The 19390-nt window shown below is 40.1% G+C and overlaps 1 protein-coding gene across 1 annotated transcript in view; it reads right to left on the bottom strand.

The window, feature by feature from the left end:
- Nucleotides 1–250: 250 nt before the first annotated feature.
- Nucleotides 251–19390, bottom strand: part of LOC134794960 (histone acetyltransferase KAT2A) — a 37019-nt gene continuing 17879 nt past the window's right edge. The window contains exons 11-20 of the mRNA XM_063766833.1: nucleotides 14690–14822; nucleotides 13833–13905; nucleotides 9761–9836; nucleotides 8746–8890; nucleotides 6884–7044; nucleotides 6019–6096; nucleotides 5172–5294; nucleotides 4085–4175; nucleotides 3077–3203; nucleotides 251–1811 (exon numbers count right to left, since the gene is read on the bottom strand). Of these exons, the coding sequence (XP_063622903.1) occupies nucleotides 1745–1811; nucleotides 3077–3203; nucleotides 4085–4175; nucleotides 5172–5294; nucleotides 6019–6096; nucleotides 6884–7044; nucleotides 8746–8890; nucleotides 9761–9836; nucleotides 13833–13905; nucleotides 14690–14822 (1074 nt within the window). The 3' untranslated portion in view covers nucleotides 251–1744. The remainder of the gene's footprint in view (nucleotides 1812–3076; nucleotides 3204–4084; nucleotides 4176–5171; nucleotides 5295–6018; nucleotides 6097–6883; nucleotides 7045–8745; nucleotides 8891–9760; nucleotides 9837–13832; nucleotides 13906–14689; nucleotides 14823–19390) is intronic.

Below are 19390 nucleotides of genomic sequence, written 5' to 3'. Positions count from 1 at the left end.
AACTTTCCATACATAAAAATTTAGCGAACTCTTTAACGATACGAACAGTTTGGTGCAACCGACCCTTAATCAGCTTAGCTTAGCAGGGGTGTATACAAATATGTATGTAGCTTATCCCCAATAGCCCCCCCTAAGCTATTAATTATGCTGACTGTACATAAAATACTGAATAAGTGAAATACTACACCAATTACACCATAATTTGAAAATAACATCAGTCTTAACATTAGGTAAAAACGATTATTTAATATCTTATTGACTAATAAAACTTAAAGCGCTGGTGGCCTAGCGGTAAGAGCGTGCGACTTTCAATCCGGAGGTCGCGGGTTCAAACCCCGGCTCGTACCAGTGAGTTTTTTGGAACTTATGTACGAAATATCATCGATATATTTACTGGTCGCTTTTCGGTGAAGGAAAACATCGTGAGGAAACCGGACTAATCCCAATAAGGTCTAGTTTACCCTCTGGGTTGGATGGTCAGATGGCAGTCGCTTCCGTAAAAACTAGTGCCTACGCCAATTCTCGGGATTAGTTGCCAAGCGGACCCCAGGCTCCCATGAGCCGTGGCAGAATGGCGGGATAACGCGAGGAAGATGATGATGATTGACTAATAAAACTACAAACATTGAAATATGTTACATCTCAAAGTAAAGGTGTTACCACACCAATCGATCGATAGTTTCTACATACACAAACCGATCGATAGATTCGTGTGGTAACACCGTAAGTTCACATAGGGGTGGCCGGGGTAATGTGTGTAACATTTACATTTAATATTTAATTTTTCTTGCACCTATTACTGCTTGTTCTCAGTTTGGCCCGAGGGTTAACTGGTAGAGAATGCCTTCTGGCATTAAGTTCGCCTTTTGTACAATTTTTGCTGTACAATAAAGTTTAAATAAATAAATGTGAAGGAAGGGGCCAAAGTAGACTATCGGGTAAAAGTAGTGTTGGCAGGAACTTGAGTCGACTGAGTGAGTCTGACTTTGAAGAACTTAGTTCGTTTTTACGAAACTCGGCGCTTAAAAAACTTGAGTCTTTTAAGTCCCGAGTCGAGTCGGACAGGACTCGAGTCTTTGAATAAAGACTCCGTCAACAATTTTATAGGTTTTTAATAAATAACTGTAAAGAAATTAGGCGTTATTGTATGATTTGTGTACCTAATTCACGAATTTGACATAAAGCCAATGCGTTGTGTTTTTTTTTTGTAAAAGAAATCAAAAGTGCTCTGAGAAGGACTCCAGTCTCTACAAAAGACTTGGGTCTCTAACAAGTTGAAAAGAAGTAGAGTTTAGACTTAATTATAAGAGTCTCAAAAACGGAGTCGAGTCTTGAAGCAGAGGACTCAAAGGACTCGAGTCTTAACCAACACTATAGTTCGTTTTTTTAGCATTAGAAAGAACTTGCAAGAAGGTAAGCGATCTTGACATGTCTTTTAATTGAAAAACGCTTTTTAAAAATCAGTAACTATTACTTATGAAAGCAGAAGTATATAAATGATCATATTAGATTCATAATTGTTACATATTTGCCGTAACTTATTTTAAAAATGTGTTTTTCAATTAATAGACACATCAAGATTGTTTACCTTATTTCTAATGCTAAAAAAAAACGAACCATAGGTAAAAGTGCACTTATGTATCCGAACAGTAAAGATTCAAGTCTCGGTGGCGTTGGCCGCAGGGGTGGCGGCGGGGATGTTGTGGAGTTCTCGCAGGAAAAACGCGTCGAAACTGAACTCCGATCATTTGTCCCACAGCCCGGCTTCCTTCATCTTCGTTTGGAAGTACTTCTCCAGCGTGTTTGCGCACCTGTAACAAGATATATATTTCATCATCATCTCAGCCATAAGACGTCCACTGCTGAACGTAGGCCTTACATTTAGCCTAGGAAATATATTTAATGATTAATAAATAAATATGATTTATTGCTCACCAATATGAAAAACCGGTCAAGTGCGAGTAGGACTCGCGCACAAAGGGTTCCGTACCATTATGCAAAAAAACGGCAAAAAATCACGTTTGTCGTATGGGAGCCCCACTTACATATTTATTTTGTTTTATTTTTAGTATTTGTTGTTATAGCGGCAACAGAAATACATCATCTGTGAAAATTTCAGCTGTCTAGCTATCACAGATCACGAGATACAGCCTGGTAACAGACAGACGGACAGCGGAGTCTTACTAACAGGGTCCCGGTTTTACCCTTTGGATACGGAACCCTAAAAAGTACATGACATACAAATTAACTTAAAATAATTGGCTTTCTTTATCTAATATAATTTCTATGTTAATGTCATAGCTGTTGGATCTCCAAATGAATAAAATAAAAATAAATAAATAACTTAAGTATGGTAGACAATCTTAAACAGATCCATCTAACTCGGAACTAAGCAAAGCTTGTGCTATGGGCGAGATACATAACATCCATAACTCAGGAACGCACTCATTACAGACGAGGTAGTAATAGTCCCGAGGCAGAAAAGATGCATTTCACCCAAGTTTAAGCACTCTACTTTTCATTTCGAATACGAGGAAAGTAAATACATGTGTTTAAAAAAATTACATGGCTAAGTATAAACTTTTATAGTATTTCTTGTAAGGTATATATTTTCAATTAATAATTTAGGTAAAAGTATCGTTATTTATGGAATGGGAAGTTAAATATCAGAATGGAAATTTTAATTGCTTATCGTAAAAAAAGTACTTGGAAAGTAAAATGTTCTAGAGCAGAAGCGTATTACTTTCTGCACACTTCCTATGAAGTTCAACAATGACCTACTTTCAGAGAATGAGGAATAAAATATAGTCTGTATCTTTAGGTATTTAAATAAAAGTAACAAACAATTTTTACATTTTCGGATAGTTGTAAGATTTATTGGTTAACCAACCAAATACAAAACCGTCTGGATCTGTCACTGAACGACCTGACTTTAACCTGCATTATTTGATCATGTAATATTTTCATCTACCCTCAACTGGCGGAGCCCTTTTTGAGGGTAGATTTTGTTTACTTTTATTTAAATACCAAGATACAGAGTATAGTAATTTTAACTGTCGTTGATGGAAGGACTTACTTGTAGTAGTCTGTCTCGGGCGAGTTGTATGTGCGGCAGTTGGTGAAGATCCGCGTCATGTCGGCGATGAAAAGCCTCTTGGACACGTAGTAGCGCGCTTTCAAACGCTCGCCCATCGTGCGTAAATCTGTCAACAAACATTGATTGATGGAGTTGGCGATAATCCTTTTATAAATTAATGGCGCTCTGAGTCTATTCAAAGACCTGTCGAAGAGACTCAGACCCCACAGGAGACAGAAGAGCTGGCAGCTTCCTAGCTCATCGTATTAGTTTAACAATCCAGCGAGGAAATGCCGCCAGCGTTTTCGGTAGGTACTATGCCGCAGGGGCCTTTTTTAGATTTAATATAGTTTTATTTAGCTAAGCAACTTCTGCTGCTGACTGTAGCGTAAAGTTTTGATCTAAGTTACCTAAATGGCCAAAAAAGCCCCGTTTTTCAATAATATTATGTTTTGTCTAACAAGTTTCCATGACTGTACATTGAGACAGTTCAAGCAGTACTGTGGTACGAGTTCTGTTTCTGTGTACAGACGTGTAAGTTACCAAAAAGTTGGGAATGGATTTAATAAAAACCGGGCAAGTGCGAGTCGGACTCGCGCACGAAGGGTTCCGTACCATAATGCAAAAAAAAAAGAAAAAAAGCAAACAAAAAACGGTCACCCATCCAAGTACTGACCACTCCCGACGTTGCTTAACTTTGGTCAAAAATCACGTTTGTTGTATGGGAGCCCCATTTAAATCTTTATTTTATTCTGTTCTTTTTAGTATTTGTTGTTATAGCGGCAACAGAAATACATCATCTGTGAAAATTTCAACTGTCTAGCTATCACGGTTCGTGAGATACAGCCTGGTGACAGACGGACGGACGGACGGACGGACGGACGGACAGTGAAGTCTTAGTAATAGGGTCCCGTTTTACCCTTTGGGTACGGAACCCTAAAAATGATATTAATAAATTTCGCCAATATTTCATTTTGATAGTTTCCCAATGTTGTAAATGTATCTTACCCATGGGATATTTGATGTGGTCGTAGTAGTCCGGGACCTCCGCCTTGTCCACCGGCTTCAAGAACGGCCAGGCAGCCGCGTGGTTCTTTACCTGCAATAAATATTTAAATGTGGCACTTTAACGCAAGCGGCGGTACGTAAGACTCCTTCTACCTATACTTAAATTACTTAACTTTAATCAACTCGGACGAAAAGACATCAATGGGCCTGCATTTCCTTTTTGCGAAATTTGTTTAACTAGTAAAAAAATAATAGATCGTTCGCAAGCATAAAATAACCTATTCGTAGCAGTCTACATTTATACTCTAATACTCGGAAATATTACAATTTCATGTGCGGCTGGCTCTACTGTGGTTGTTCGGCAGGTTTCGGACCCTATTGCTAAGTCAATAAGCGCCACTTGTACCATCCCACTAACACGGGATTTACCGGTTAAACCGTTAACCCTGTGTCAAATTGTACTGGTAACTATGGTAACTCCAGGTTTAACCGGTTAACCCCGGGTTTGTGAATGGTGCAAGTGGCCCTAAGAGTCTTAACAGATGGTTTTACTTTAGCATGAATAGCCATTTCCTGCAGTCTACACACGAAATAAAGACGCCTTTTACGATCTTAAGAAGTGGAAAGTATTGTATACACATATTGCATGTAGCTTGTATACACATACTGGATGTAGCTTGTATACACATACTGCATGTAGCTTGTATACACATACGGGATGTAGCTTGTATACACATAGCACATACTGCATGTAGCGTGTATACACACACTGGATGTAGCTTGTATACACATTGCACATACTACATGTAGCTTGTATACACACACTGGATGTAGCTTGTATACACATTGCACACACTGCATGTAGCTTGTATACACATACTGGATGTAGCTTGTATACACATAGCACATACTGCATGTAGCTTGTATACACATACTGGATGTAGCTTGTATACACATAGCACATACTGCATGTAGCTTGTATACACATTGCACATACCGCATGTAGCTTGTATACACACACTGGATGTAGCTTGTATACACATTGCACATACTGCATGTAGCTTGTAAGTATACACTTGACACGTACTCCGTGCAGCACGGTGCGTAGCGCGGTGACGTCGTCGGCGGCCGCGTCGGCGGGCTGCGCACGCGCCGGCCGCCAGCCCGTCTCGCGCAGCCCGGGGATGCACTCCACGGGGATACTGCGGACCTGTGCAGACAAACACAGAATTGAGCCTAAGAGCGTTTTCACATTGTCCGATCCGATATCGGATGTCGGAAGAAAGTAAAATGTAAGATATATGTGTTTCTCTGTATTTATTTATGCATTTAATAAATCATTATTACTAAAAAACCATAAATAATGCGTTTCGTGCGCACCCGAGGTGCATACATTGCCATTGTTAGCAGCTCGGTACTACTTACAGGGCTAGCGTGTCTTATTTGAAATGTTTGTAATTTTTGGGCAGTTGTGCAAAAGTCTGTAACAACCCCACTGTGTTCTTGTGCGGTGTCGGCGTTTAGGCAAACATCTAAGGCGTCGGTCCACTGTTACTTTTAACATTTGATGAAAGTGATGAAACCAGTGCACACGGGACTGCCCTATGAATCGCGCCGCAACCCGAAGCATCATCTCTACTCTGAATAACTCTGAACATCATTGTCACAGTACTTATTTACTGAGGCTAAAATGACAAGAAACGATTGAAGTTTTGAGGATTATATAAACAAACAGACAATCTTGTGTTGTTTCAATCTTATGACTCTAAGATTAAAAAATGTGCCAGTCTCAACCAAAAGGGTACTTATTGTAAGTTGTCAATAAGGCACTATTTCCATATAGCTTCAATTTGAAATCAATCTTATCGACAACCGACAATGTGGTACCTTTTGTTCGAAAACGTCACAAATATGTATGTAAAATAAATACTTACACCCTCTTTAAAACACGTAAGCCCGGGATGAATCTTCCTAACTTCTTTCTGCCTCATATCTATCAATTTCTTAACGATCTGAAAAAAAAAAAAACAATAAATATGTATTTCCAAAGAAAATATTATACGCCTTTTAGGTCACAAAACCTACTAGTAGGTAATGATGATACTTACTTATATAATCACTTAGAGTTGAACCAAGACAAGTATGCAACGATTTTGTTAAACAGTGTTATTTAAACGTCAAACTTCTATGAAATTATGACGTATAAATGACACTTGCACTGCGTGCGGTGTCAAAATCGTTGCAGACTTATCTTGATCTATATCTAGCTGCGGCTTCTTAACAAAAAAATAAAACCGACCAAGTGCGAGTCGGACTCGCGCACGAAGGACTCCGTACTATTACGCAAAAAAACGGCAAAAAATATCACGTTTGTTGTATGGGAGCCCCACTTAAATATGTATTATATTATTATTCTGTTTTTAGTATTTGTTGTTATAACTGCAAGAGAAATACATCATCTCTGAAAATTTCAACTCTCTAGCTATCACGGTTCATGAGATACAGCCTGGTGACACACAGACAGAGGAGTCTTAGTAATAGGGTCCCGTTTTTACCCTTTGAATACGGAACCCTCAAAAAACATGGTCTCGCCCGTCAGAAAGCACATATAACCATTGAAAAAGAAAATCAAGTGCAAATAAATGAGTGAATTTAGGAAAAGATTAAGGCACGCCTTAGCAAGTGGAACTTTCTCTGTGTTTTATTACCTTGACACGCTCTTATTCTCTTAACAATAAAGTCGCGTCAGGATCATTTTGAACACCTGGCCCGCTTAGCAACTTCTGCTGCTGAATGTACCTCTTTCTGCCGGCGTATGACCGAGGTGAACTGCGTGTAGACTATCCTGGGGTTGAGCTCGCAGTGCATGAGCGTGGCGCCCTCGTAGTCTTTTATGTAGCCCTGGTACATGGCGCGAGGGAGGCGGATGTCCTTGCTGAAGCCCTGCTTCTTGAAGTAACCTGTAGCCATGGATTTATTATTTAACTGGATCAGGCATGAGTGGTGGGGGGAACTGACACAACGGGATTACATTACATTACATTACATCACTGGCTCAGTGACCCAAAGAGGATCTTGGCCTCTGACACAAGAGAGCGCCACTCTGCCCTATTCTGCGCCACTTCACGCCAGTTGGGTATTCCGAGGGCGGACAGGCCTTTTTGGGCTTCGTCCCTCCAGCGGTATCTGGGACGCCCCGACGGACGTTTTCCGCCCGGGTGCCCCACATACGCTCTTCTCACAGCACGATCCTCCCCCATCCTCTCCAGGTGACCGAGCCAGCGGAGTCGTGTGGCTTTGATCCAACGCCACACACAACACACACACACAACACACAACACACACACACAAAACAACACACGTTGTGTTTTGACACAACGGGATAGTCTTATGTATCTTTTAGTAGGAGTAGCAGCGAAAGTGCTATTATCGTTTGTCCTTGTCACAGTCTCACATTTTTTCTATTCCCCACCGTAAATTTAGTATGTATAATGGTGGGCAATTGGGCAATTGGGCATTGCGTATGTTTTGTCCCTCACGGAGGCACGCGTATATCACTTCTATAGGATCCTACCATCTATGCCTGTAGCGCGGAATAAGGAATTTAGAGCGTGCTGACAACCCTCGATTAGAATACCGAGAGGTAATGGTCCTAGACATAAGTCCTAGTTTTATATAAATTACTAGCGACCCGCCCCGGCTTCGCACGGGTTAACAAATTATACACCTAAACCTTCCTCAATAATCACTCTATTAATAGGTGAAAACCGCATGAAAATTCGTTCAGCAATTTTTGAGTATCGCGAACAAACATTAAAACACATAAACGGACAGACGCGGCGGGTGACTTTGTTTTATAAGGTGTAGTAATGATTATCATAATGAAGGGAAAACCATAAAAAAAATACTGACGTAATTCGGACTGTTTCAGAATGTTGATTGCAATATAAGGTAGGTATTCCGCCTGACCGATATTTTATCAAATTTGTATTTGCGTGTCACATTTTGCTTAATGAGAGAGTGAGACGCAATGCACATTTGATCGAATATTGGACAGGTGGAACACTACCCTAAGCTAAACATCGAAAAAAAAACGGATTCTTATCTTATCTAAATAGAAAGTGATTTTTATTACGAAATCTTGAACAATGTAAAAGGTGCGGACAGAATGGAAGCACAAAAACTAAAATGACCATGTTTATTCAGTGTGTTTTAATAGTAATTTTATTTCTGAGTGACTGCTAGAAAACAATTTATTTTTTTATATATAGTTGGGTAATTATGTTTTCAGACAAACACATTAATATAGTTTTCAAACCTGTGTGACGTGATACATAAGAATAAGAATATATTTATTTGAAAGAACCTTGTTTACATGACATCTGACACTTTTTTGATATCTATTATATTTTTCGTGAGAATGTCAAAAAACCACCAACGGGGACACATTTCAAGGTGGGGGGGGGGGGGGGGGGGGGGTCGAGCGTCAGGTGGAGGGAGGGGGAGAGTGGTGAATTTTAAACAGAACACCTAGATGTATTACGTCACACAGGTTTGAAAACTATATTAATTTGTTTCATTTTCCCATACATTGATTAGTGATTACATAGAATAACTCAATTAATAGGAAACTGGCCTACTTTATTCATTATAATCCTTACCGATGGCGAACTCATCTGCGAACGACAGGAAGTGCAGAATGTTGTTCCGAATGTGGTAGTCCTTGAGGTGGTTCATCAGATGCGTTCCGTAGCCCTTCACCTGCTCGTTGGAGGTCACCGCACAGAACACCACCTCGCTGAAACCCTGGATGGAATACAGGTTTAGTTCAAAATCAGCGCCGAGTAAGACAGTTATGACAAATTTGATGATGTTACATATGGCGCCTAATTAAATATCAAAAGACCAGTACGGATATGATGGTCGTTCTTGTCTACGTGACAGCGTGATAAAACGGTGTCCGTCACTAGAAAGTGACGGATCCCACGGTGTTAAAAAGTGACAGTTATTTTATCACGTGGATAAAGATCGATAAAGCTATCCATAATTCATGGATAAAGCTATCCATAATACGCCGGCAGCTTCATTTAAGGAAACCCTATTGATGGTTTTTACCCTATCGTTATGTCACGTTTTAAAATAGGTTTTCTCGTTTTTAAAATAGGTTAATTTCAAAAACAATTAGGGTAAATCGTCAATTACTGGCCACTGTTTAATAACAGGCCACCTTATATTAAAAATGAATTATATGCATCTATAAACATAATTCACTTTTTAGTATAAGGTGGCTAGTTATTGGAGGGTGGCCAATTATTGTTACCTTATACTAAAAATGAATTCTGTTACTAGGTGAATAGAATTAATTTTTAGTATAAGGTGAGGTGAGGTGAGGTGTAAGGTGAGGTATACTAAAAATGAATTCTGTTACTAGGTGAATAGAATTAATTTTTAGTATAAGGTGCAAGGTTGCCAGTTATTGACGATTTACCCTATGTAATCATTAAATACCCGATCCAATACCTCTTCCTGGAAACTAGTTCTAGGTCATGGGCCAAATGGACTAAGATTTGGATGGCAGACCCGAAGAGATTCAAAAAAAATTTGAAGAGGGGAAACTATGACATAGCCGTGAATTAGATACCAGATAATGAGTCGAAAGTTGAAGAGACGAGATACCTGTGAGTGGAAAGTCCTGAAGCATATCCCTCCGATTGGTCTTCCCTCCTTGATCAAAGCTAAAGTCTTGTGTTTTCTGAAACAAACATATATTAAAAATAATACTTAGCAGCTTAAGAGCGCTCTTACAAGAAAAGTCGAAATAATGCAAAATTGATGATACTAGTCGACGAAATTCAGGACTTTGCGCTCATTATTAGAAACAATGAGTACTTGTTCCAGTAAAAGCGTCTACTTATCTTTATAAATATCGTTGTAAATATTAGAAAAAGGACTTATTAAATTAGTAATGATTTTTTTTCTGATGGTCGTTTCCGAAAAACCCCGTGAAGCACTGAATGGCGAGCTCTTATTTGGAAATGTTGAGAATTTTACTCTGCTAAACCTGGCTATTTTGTATTACTAATACCCTGTACTTTAGGCATATCAAACTATATTTTTCCTACATACCTTTGAGAAAGAGAAAATCAAAGTAAAACGTACTCGATTTTCTCTCCGAAACAAGTGTCAATTCCTACGAAAATCTACTTAATATCGAAGTCATTTTCATACTCAAGCAATCTGCAACGTTTGCTTATACTGTTGGTATACATTAGTGTTTATGAAATTCTACTATAATTTTTTGGCAATTTTTTGAAAACTACTCTATATTACCGATGACGCGCGCTGCGCCAGCTCAGTGCCGCGGCAGAGCTTGTAGAGGCAGGACGTGTGTCGGTCGGCTCCGCACATTTTCAACGGCGACGACGAGGTTTTTTATCATTGTGTGCGGCGGGCGCCGTGTAAAACGCTATACTGTGTGCGTGTAAACCGCAACGAGAGACTTTGATCCTAGCACTGTTTTTATAGTATTATAATTTATAATGGTACAGTATAATAAACTACCGGACAGGATTAAAAATATTTGAAACGACCTGACATTCTATATGTATTTATTTGACTCAAGATAGTACTCAGGGTCTGATGATGGAGCCGGAAGGTGGTCACAGGTACCAATCAACCATGCAACTAAACCACTTCGTGTTTAGGCTCGTTTTATTCATCTCAACAAGATCTTTGACACAAGATAGTACTCAGGGTCTGATGATGGAGCCGGAAGGTGGTCACCGGTACCAATCAACCATGCAACTAAACCACTTCGTGTTTGGGTTCGTTTGATTCGGCTCAACAAGATCTTTGACTTAAGATAGTACTCAGGGTCTGATGATGGAGCCGGAAGGTGGTCACCAGTACCAATCAACAATGCAACTAAACCACTTCGTGTTTAGGCTCGTTTTATTCGTCTCAACAAGATCTTTGACTTAAGATAGTACTCAACTCAGGGTCTGATGATGGAGCCGGAAGGTGGTCACCGGTACCAATCAACCATGCAACTAAACCACTTCGTGTTTGGGCTCGTTTGATTCGTCTCAACAAGATCTTTGGCACAAGATAATACTCAGGGTCTGATGATGGAGCCGGAAGGTGGTCACCGGTACCAATCAACCATGCAACTAAACCACTTCGTGTTTAGGCTCGTTTGATTCGTCTCAACAAGATCTTTGACACAAGATAGTACTCAGGGTCTGATTATGGAGCCGGCAGGTGGTCACCGGTACCAATCAACCATGCCACTAAACCACTTCGTGTTTAGGCTCGTTTTATTCGTTTCTATAAGATCTTTGACACAAGATAGTACTCAGGGTCTGATGTTGGAGCCGGAAGGTGGTCACCGGTACCAATCAACCATGCAACTAAACCACTTCGTGTTTAGGCTCGTTTGATTCGTCTCAACAAGACCTTGGACACAAGATAGTACTCAGGATCTGATGATGGAGCTGGAAGGTGGCCACGGGTACCAGTCTACCATGTAACTGAACCACTTCGTGTTTGGGCTCGTTTGATTTGTCGCAACAAGATCTTTGACACAAGGTAGTACTGAGGGTCTGATGATGGATCCGGAAGGTGGTGACCGGTACCAATCAACCATGCAACTAAACCACTTCGTGTTTGGCTTCGTTCGATTTGTCGCAACAAGATCTTTGACACAAGTTAGTACTCAGGGTCTGATGATGGAGCTGGACTGTGGCCACGGGTACCAGTCTACCATGTAACTGAACCACTTCGTGTTTGGGCTCGTTTGATTTGCCGCAACAAGATCTTTGACACAAGGTAGTACTGAGGGTCTGATGATGGATCCGGAAGGTGGTCACCGGTACCAATCAACCATGCAACTACACCACTTCGTGTTTGGCTTCGTTCGATTCGTCGCAACAAGATCTTTGACACAAGTTAGTACTCAGGGTCTGATGATGGAGCTGGACTGTGGCCACGGGTACCAGTCTACCATGTAACTGAACCACTTCGTGTTTGGGCTCGTTTGATTTGTCGCAACAAGATCTTTGACACAAGGTAGTACTGAGGGTCTGATGATGGATCCGGAAGGTGGTCACCGGTACCAATCAACCATGCAACTACACCACTTCGTGTTTGGCTTCGTTCGATTCGTCGCAACAAGATCTTTGACACAAGTTAGTACTCAGGGTCTGATGATGGAGCTGGACTGTGGCCACGGGTACCAGTCTACCATGTAACTGAACCACTTCGTGTTTGGGCTCGTTTGATTCGTCGCAATAAGATGTTTGACACAAGATACTACTCAGGGTCTGATGATGGAGCTGATGATGATAGACAGGTACCCGTCGCCACCTTCGCGCTCCATCATCAGACTCTTAGTACTACCTTGTGTCAAAGATCTTGTTGAGATGAATAAAACGTGCCTAAACACGAACTGGTTTAGTTGCATGGTTGATTGGTACCGGTGACCACCTTCCGGCTCCAACATCAGACCCTGAGTACTATCTTGTGTCAAAGATCTTGTTGAAACGAATAAAACGAGCCTAAACACGAAGTGGTTTAGTTGCATGGTTGATTGATACCGGTGACCACCTTCCAGCTCCATCATCAGACTCTGAGTATCACCTAGTGTCAAAGATCTTGTTGAGACGAATCAAACGATCCTAAACACGATGTGGTTTAGTTGCATGGTTGATTGGTAATGGTACCTTCCAGCTCCATCATCAGACCCTGAGTACTGTCTTGTGTCAAAGATCTTGTTGAGACGAATCAAACGAGCCCAAACACGAAGTTGTTTAGTTACATGATAGACTGGTACCCGTGGCCACCTTCCAGCTCCATCATCAGACCCTGTGTATCTTCAGTGTCAAAGATCTTGTTGAGACGAATCAAACGAGCCTAATCATGTTACTACTATCCGTGACCACCTTAATCATCATCAGATCCTCAGTACCAGTTCGTTTTTAAACCCTCGTTGATACAAACTTTACAACCTATAGGTACCAAATGCAATGACGAAACATGTAAATAAGCGAGTAGGTAGGTACCTATAATTTCTTTCGAGTAATATACCTTCATAAGTACGAGTATGGGGCTATTCATAAATTACGTCGTTTCAAATGGGAGGAGTGGGGGGGGGGGGGGGGGGGTCTGGACATCGGATGATGGTAACATGACGTAGGAGGAAACAGATTCATCCGAAGCTTGATTTTTGGATGATTTGAGGGGTGGGGGGGGTCAAAAATCGTCAAAAATAGATGACGTAATTTATGAACAGCCCCTATGTACATTTGCACTGCATTTAGTATTTTCGTACTTACCAAATAACAGTTTTAGAACTTTAAAAGTTAAGTACAGTTAGTGTTGTTATGGTTGATTTCAATATGCTTCGCGAAGGATCAAGAATGTTTAATCCATCATTGTAGTGCGAGTGTGTTAGAAGGGATCGGCATACTGAGCTCGCACGGCCTGCCGCAGCGCGTAAAATACCTAAACTCGCTCAACGCCGAAATGTAATAGCGCTCTTAATGCTTATACGCAGTCTGCGCCGGCCCGTCACCGTAAACGCTAGCTCCTGATGATACTCCACGGTACAGAGTGAAACATGTCGAGCGTTTTTCGACTTAAAATACGTGAGCGACCCGTTTTTAATATATTTAATAATACTTATTTGAAAATAAAATCAAAGTAAAAGTCTGTTAGTTATCTGAAATGCAATCTTTGGATGAATACTTACGGGTCAAAAACTAGCTGTGAGATGTATTCTTTGGTCATTTCTGGTAACTGATGAGAGAAAACGTTATGAAGACCTGAAAAATAAACACATCTTATAAGTACTTCTATCAACTTCTACAACATGTATTAGTTGTATTTTCTTATGAAAAATATATCCTCGGTCGAGTTGCTATGACTCTCGCCCAGCAAATACTAGTTTAAATCTACTTACAGATGTAATGCATAATTGTTTTCACCACACCAGCTCGGAAAGGCTTACTTTGCACTTTAAAAACTGATAGCAAAGTTGCATTTTATTCACATGTGAGACAAAGTAATCAAATGCAAATTTTGAGTTGGTTTCTTATGTTTGCTGGTAGAAATGACTTTTAAATTATGATTTTGGATGATAAATTTTTAATTACATTCATTTGGATTTGATTTGGTTTGATTTGGTTTGATTTTGTTTGATATTTTACATTTAATATTTGCTTCAGGTTGGTGTGGTGAAAAATTTTGTGTTTCACTCGGGGGCAAATTTTGTTTAACCCTCGTGCTTTGAAACCCTCGCAACGCTCATGATTCCATTTTTCGAACCACTCGCTATGCTCGTGGTTCAATTTTGGAATCTTTCGCTTGCTCGGGTATCAATATTAGCACGAGCAGTTAAACAACAACTTTGCCCCCTTGTAAAACAAATAACTATTTCCATCGTATTTTCTCGGAGACGTTCGTAATTGTCATGCTAGTTCAGTCAATGTCAGTACTTTTTGTACCGTGACTGACTGAGATAGCAAGAAACTTTCGTAAGTTTCCGTGAAAATACGATGGAAATTAATTATGCACTACATCTGTAACACGTAATATGTTGTGTGTTACCTATGAGCCACAGCATGGTTTGCTTGTTAACAGGTCCAGTGAGAGAGTTCCCGATGACATGGAACTCTATCATCTTCCGCTGCTCCTCCACTTTAGCGGCCTCATCGCGCGGCGCTTGCATTTGGAACAACGCCTGCAAGTAAATATATCATATAAAAAATTATTTCAAGCCATTTGGCTAATATAAGATTGTAGAAGATCATCATCATCATCATCATCATCATCTCAGCCATAAGACGTCCACTGCTGAACATAGGCCTCCCCCTTGGACCTCCATACGTGCCGGTTGGAAGCGACCCGCATCCAGCGTCTTCCGGTGACCTTAACAAGATCGTCTGTCCATCTTGTGGGTGGACGTCCTACGCTGCGCTTGCTAGTCCGTGGTCTCCACTCGAGCACTTTTCGACCCCATCGGCCATCTTCTCTGCGTGCAATGTGGCCTGCCCATTGCCACTTCAGCTTGCTAATCCGGTGGGCTATGTCGGTGACTTTAGTTCGTCTACGGATCTCCTCATTTCTGATTCGATCACGTAGAGAAACTCCGAGCATAGCCCTCTCCATAGCTCGTTGAGCGACTTTGAGTTTTGAGATGAGGCCGATAGTGAAAGACCACGTTTCGGAGCCGTAAGTCATCACTGGTAACACACATTGATTAAAGACTTTCGTCTTGAGGCACTGAGGTATGTCGGACGAAAAGACATTACGTAGTTTCCCGAACGCTGCCCAACCGAGTTGGATTCGGCGGTTGACCTCTTTCTCGAAGTTGGACCTACCTAATTGGACTATTTGTCCTAGGTAGATGTACGAGTCAACAACTTCGAGTACCGAGTTCCCAACAGAGACTGGGATGGGCATGTAATATGGCGATTGTCCACATTTAGTGTTTAGCAGTAACGCTTTGGTTTACTGCGACATAAACGCGTATTGCTTGTGTCAGCGCAACCTAACGTGTATATATAGGCAGGCATTTAGAGAATATACGTTCTTATACTATCACACATAAGGTGTTTCAATACATACTCCCTGCTACTGCTCGAAACAACATAACAAGATCTCTCCTGTTATTTGATGGCGACCCGGACCAGCGAACCAAGGAACTAACACTTAAAAAGGAAAATCTACCAAGACCACAAAAGAAGAGAAGAACCAACGCAGTCAAGATCAACCCAGAAAATCAATCACACTTTCAACGCAAGAATCCACGCAGTCAGAACCAACCAGCATTAAGAACCAACAAAGCGAGTGCCACGTGGAGGTGCCAGCTCGCCAGGCCGCGTCAACAGCTGCCAAGAATGCCGGTCGCGAACTCGCACCGGACCGGACGAAGACGAAGCCGAGGACGGCCAGCCACGCAGCAATAGGATGTAAATCCTACGTGTAATTTAGTATTTTATTTAATTTTCTCTAAAAGCCAGCATTTTTTTTTCCAATTCAGTAGCAGTAGCAGTCATATTTAAATCATTCATAATTATTAAAGGTTGTCGCTAAACTCAATTTCGTTTCGAGCATAAATAATTTTCATAAGAAGTCATAATATAATATAAAAATTAAAAGTGTCGAATAGTGTCCTCAATTATGTATGTTGCAATTTGCAGCGCGTGCCACACGTTGTGCGCACGTCGACAGAAAACTTAACTAGGCCGCGAGACTTTGCCGCGAGTTAGAATATTTTAATAAGATTGTTCGCGCGCCGCTCCGATCAGTTGCGCCCAAGGTTACGACCTGTTAGCAGTGTGCACGAGTCTAAGAAAATAAATCGTAAACTATTGAATTAATTGGGAAATCCTGGGATATTGCAGCGTAAAATGGTGTGGCAAGTCATCTAAGACATCTACTTACGAAACAGATGGAATAACATCCCACAGGAAAGTCAAATTCATTATTTCATTGAATAATGTTTCTTGTCCGCGGGGTTCATTTTATACTGGTCAGTAAGCAGAGGCGAAGTATGTCCGTCCCTTTTCGTCAACTTGAAAATGCAATGCGCTATCCTATTCCCTTTCGACTAGTGATGTGACGATGATGGTTTTTCAGTTGCGGAAACTTCGTGCTTCGTCATACCGTATTGTACCATTTTAGACATAAAATATAGGTAATATGTTGTGTATTTTTTTTAGAATCCTCTAGGCCAGCGGAGCAGTAAGGCCGCATGTCACGAGATGGACCTGATGATGAACTTCAAAGAAGTGCGAGGGAACTCGGTGTTGGTTTGTGATAGACATATGTTGTATGGGTTTTTTAGAATCCTGAGGTGAGCAGTTAGGTCTCATGTCACGAGATGGACCTGATGATGAACTCCAAAGAAGTGCGAGGGAACTCGGTGTTGGTTTGTGATAGACATATGTTGTATGGGTTTTTTAGAATCCTCTAGGTGAGCAGTTAGGCCGCATGTCACGAGATGGACCTGATGATGAACTCCAAAGAAGTGTGAGGGAACTCGGTGTTGGTTTGTGATAGACATATGTTGTATGGGTTTTTTAGAATCCTCTAGGTGAGCAGTTAGATCTCATGTCACGAAATGGACCTGATGATGAACTTCAAAGAAGTGCGAGAGAACTCGGTGTTGGTTTGTGATAGACATATGTTGTATGGGTTTTTTAGAATCCTCTAGGTGAGCAGGTAGGTCTCATGTCACGAGATGGACCTGATGATGAACTCCAAAGAAGTGCGAGGGAACTCGGTGTTGGTTTGTGATAGACATATGTTATATGGGTTTTTTAGAATCCTCTAGGTGAGCAGTTAGGTCTCATGTCACGAGATGGACCTGATGATGAACTTCAAAGAAGTGCGAGGGAACTCGGTGTTGGTTTGTGATAGACATATGTTGTATGGGTTTTTTAGAATCCTCTAGGTGAGCAGTTGGGTCTCATGTCACGAGATGGACCTGATGATGAACTTCAAAGAAGTGCGAGGGAACTCGGTGTTGGTTTGTGATAGAAATTTTTGTATGGATTTTTTAGAATCCTCTAGGTGAGCAGTTAGGTCTCATGTCACGAGATGGACCTGATGATGAACTTCAAAGAAGTGCGAGAGAACTCGGAGTTGATTTGTAATAGGCATATGTTATTGGTCCATTTGAATATGTTTTCAATACAACCCTCTATGACCTTAATAAAACGGACAAAAGAAAATAATTGTATGAGATTTTGGCGACACTTTTTTCTCGTATCGAAAGAGATTGCGATTCTGAGTGGAAATAATATAAAAATTCTAAACTTTAAAATTCAAGTTCTGGGTACTTTAAACAGAAATGCCCTAATATGTTAAGTAAAAATTTCAGGTGCATTGTTAAATTACTTCATGTGTTTGTCATGAAACATTAATCAGGAAACTTTATTATTACGGAGTTAGAGGATCGGCACTGAATTTACTTAAGTCCTACTTAAATGGTAGAATACAAAGGGTCGATGTGAATGGACAGCGATCACCTGGGTCATTGGTCTCTATGGGTGTACCACAGGGGTCAATATTGGGGCCTTTCCTGTTCCTTATCTACATAAATGACTTGCCATTCCTTGTTAAGACCCACCATGATATAGTATTGTTTGCAGACGACACCTCACTTATTTTCAAAGTCAAACGACAGCAACAAGCTTACAATGATGTAAACAATGCTATTTCAAAAGTAGTAAATTGGTCCAATGTTAATAATTTACTGTTAAATGAGAAAAAGACTAAATGTATTAAGTTTGTCACTAGTAGTAACGTAAGGCATGTGCAAACAAGTGTCATTGTGAAGGATGAGGAATTGGAATTAGTTGATAGTACAGTTTTTCTTGGTATAACTTTAGATTCTAAACTCCAGTGGGGTCCCCATATTGCTACTCTTTCGAATAGACTGAGCTCTGCAGCTTTTGCAGTGAGCAAAATCCGTCAGTTAACTGACGTGAAAACAGCTCGATTAGTATATTTTAGTTACTTCCATAGCATTATGGCATATGGTATTTTACTGTGGGGCGGTGCTTCAGAGATAAATACCATTTTTGTTCTGCAGAAGAGGGCTATTCGAGCAATATACAAAATGAACCATAGAGACTCACTTAGAGATAAATTTAAGGAAATTGACATAATGACAGTGCACTGTCAATACATTTATGACAATATTCTGTATGTACATAAAAATATTGTAAATTTTAGGAAAAATTGTGAAATTCATAATATTAATACTAGAAATAAACATAAGCTCGCAGTGCCCTTCACTCGGCTCCATAAAATTAAAAAATCATTCATGGGTAATTGTGTAAGATTTTATAATAAACTTCCAAACCATATTACTGAATTATCTATTAATAAATTTAAGAATTATGTAAAGCGTAAACTTATTTCTAAAGCTTATTATACCACACAAGACTACATGAATGATATTACAACGTGGGATTAATTGTTATTCGAAATGATTATTTATTTATTAGGTATATTTGATTATTGATGAGGAAATGGATATTCCGATGTAATACTATCTACTTCTTTTGTTACTTATGCTTTTTTTTTGACATTTAGATTTTATTCTAGAAATTCTAGACTAGTATTTTTTTATACAATCTTTTTAATGTTTGACGATCCTTTTGTGAAATTTTTAGTGTTAAATTTGATATGTATAATAATCCAATTTTATTATGGAATAATATTAACATCAATAAATTGCTCTGATAATTAGATTAAGATTAATTACGATTCATAAGAGCTTGTTGCTAGGCCTAC

This window comes from Cydia splendana, chromosome 11 (genome assembly GCF_910591565.1).
Source record: "Cydia splendana chromosome 11, ilCydSple1.2, whole genome shotgun sequence".
Taxonomy (NCBI): domain Eukaryota; kingdom Metazoa; phylum Arthropoda; class Insecta; order Lepidoptera; family Tortricidae; genus Cydia; species Cydia splendana.
The sequence above is the reverse complement of the archived record's forward strand: the minus strand, read 5'-3'. Positions and strand labels throughout refer to the sequence as shown.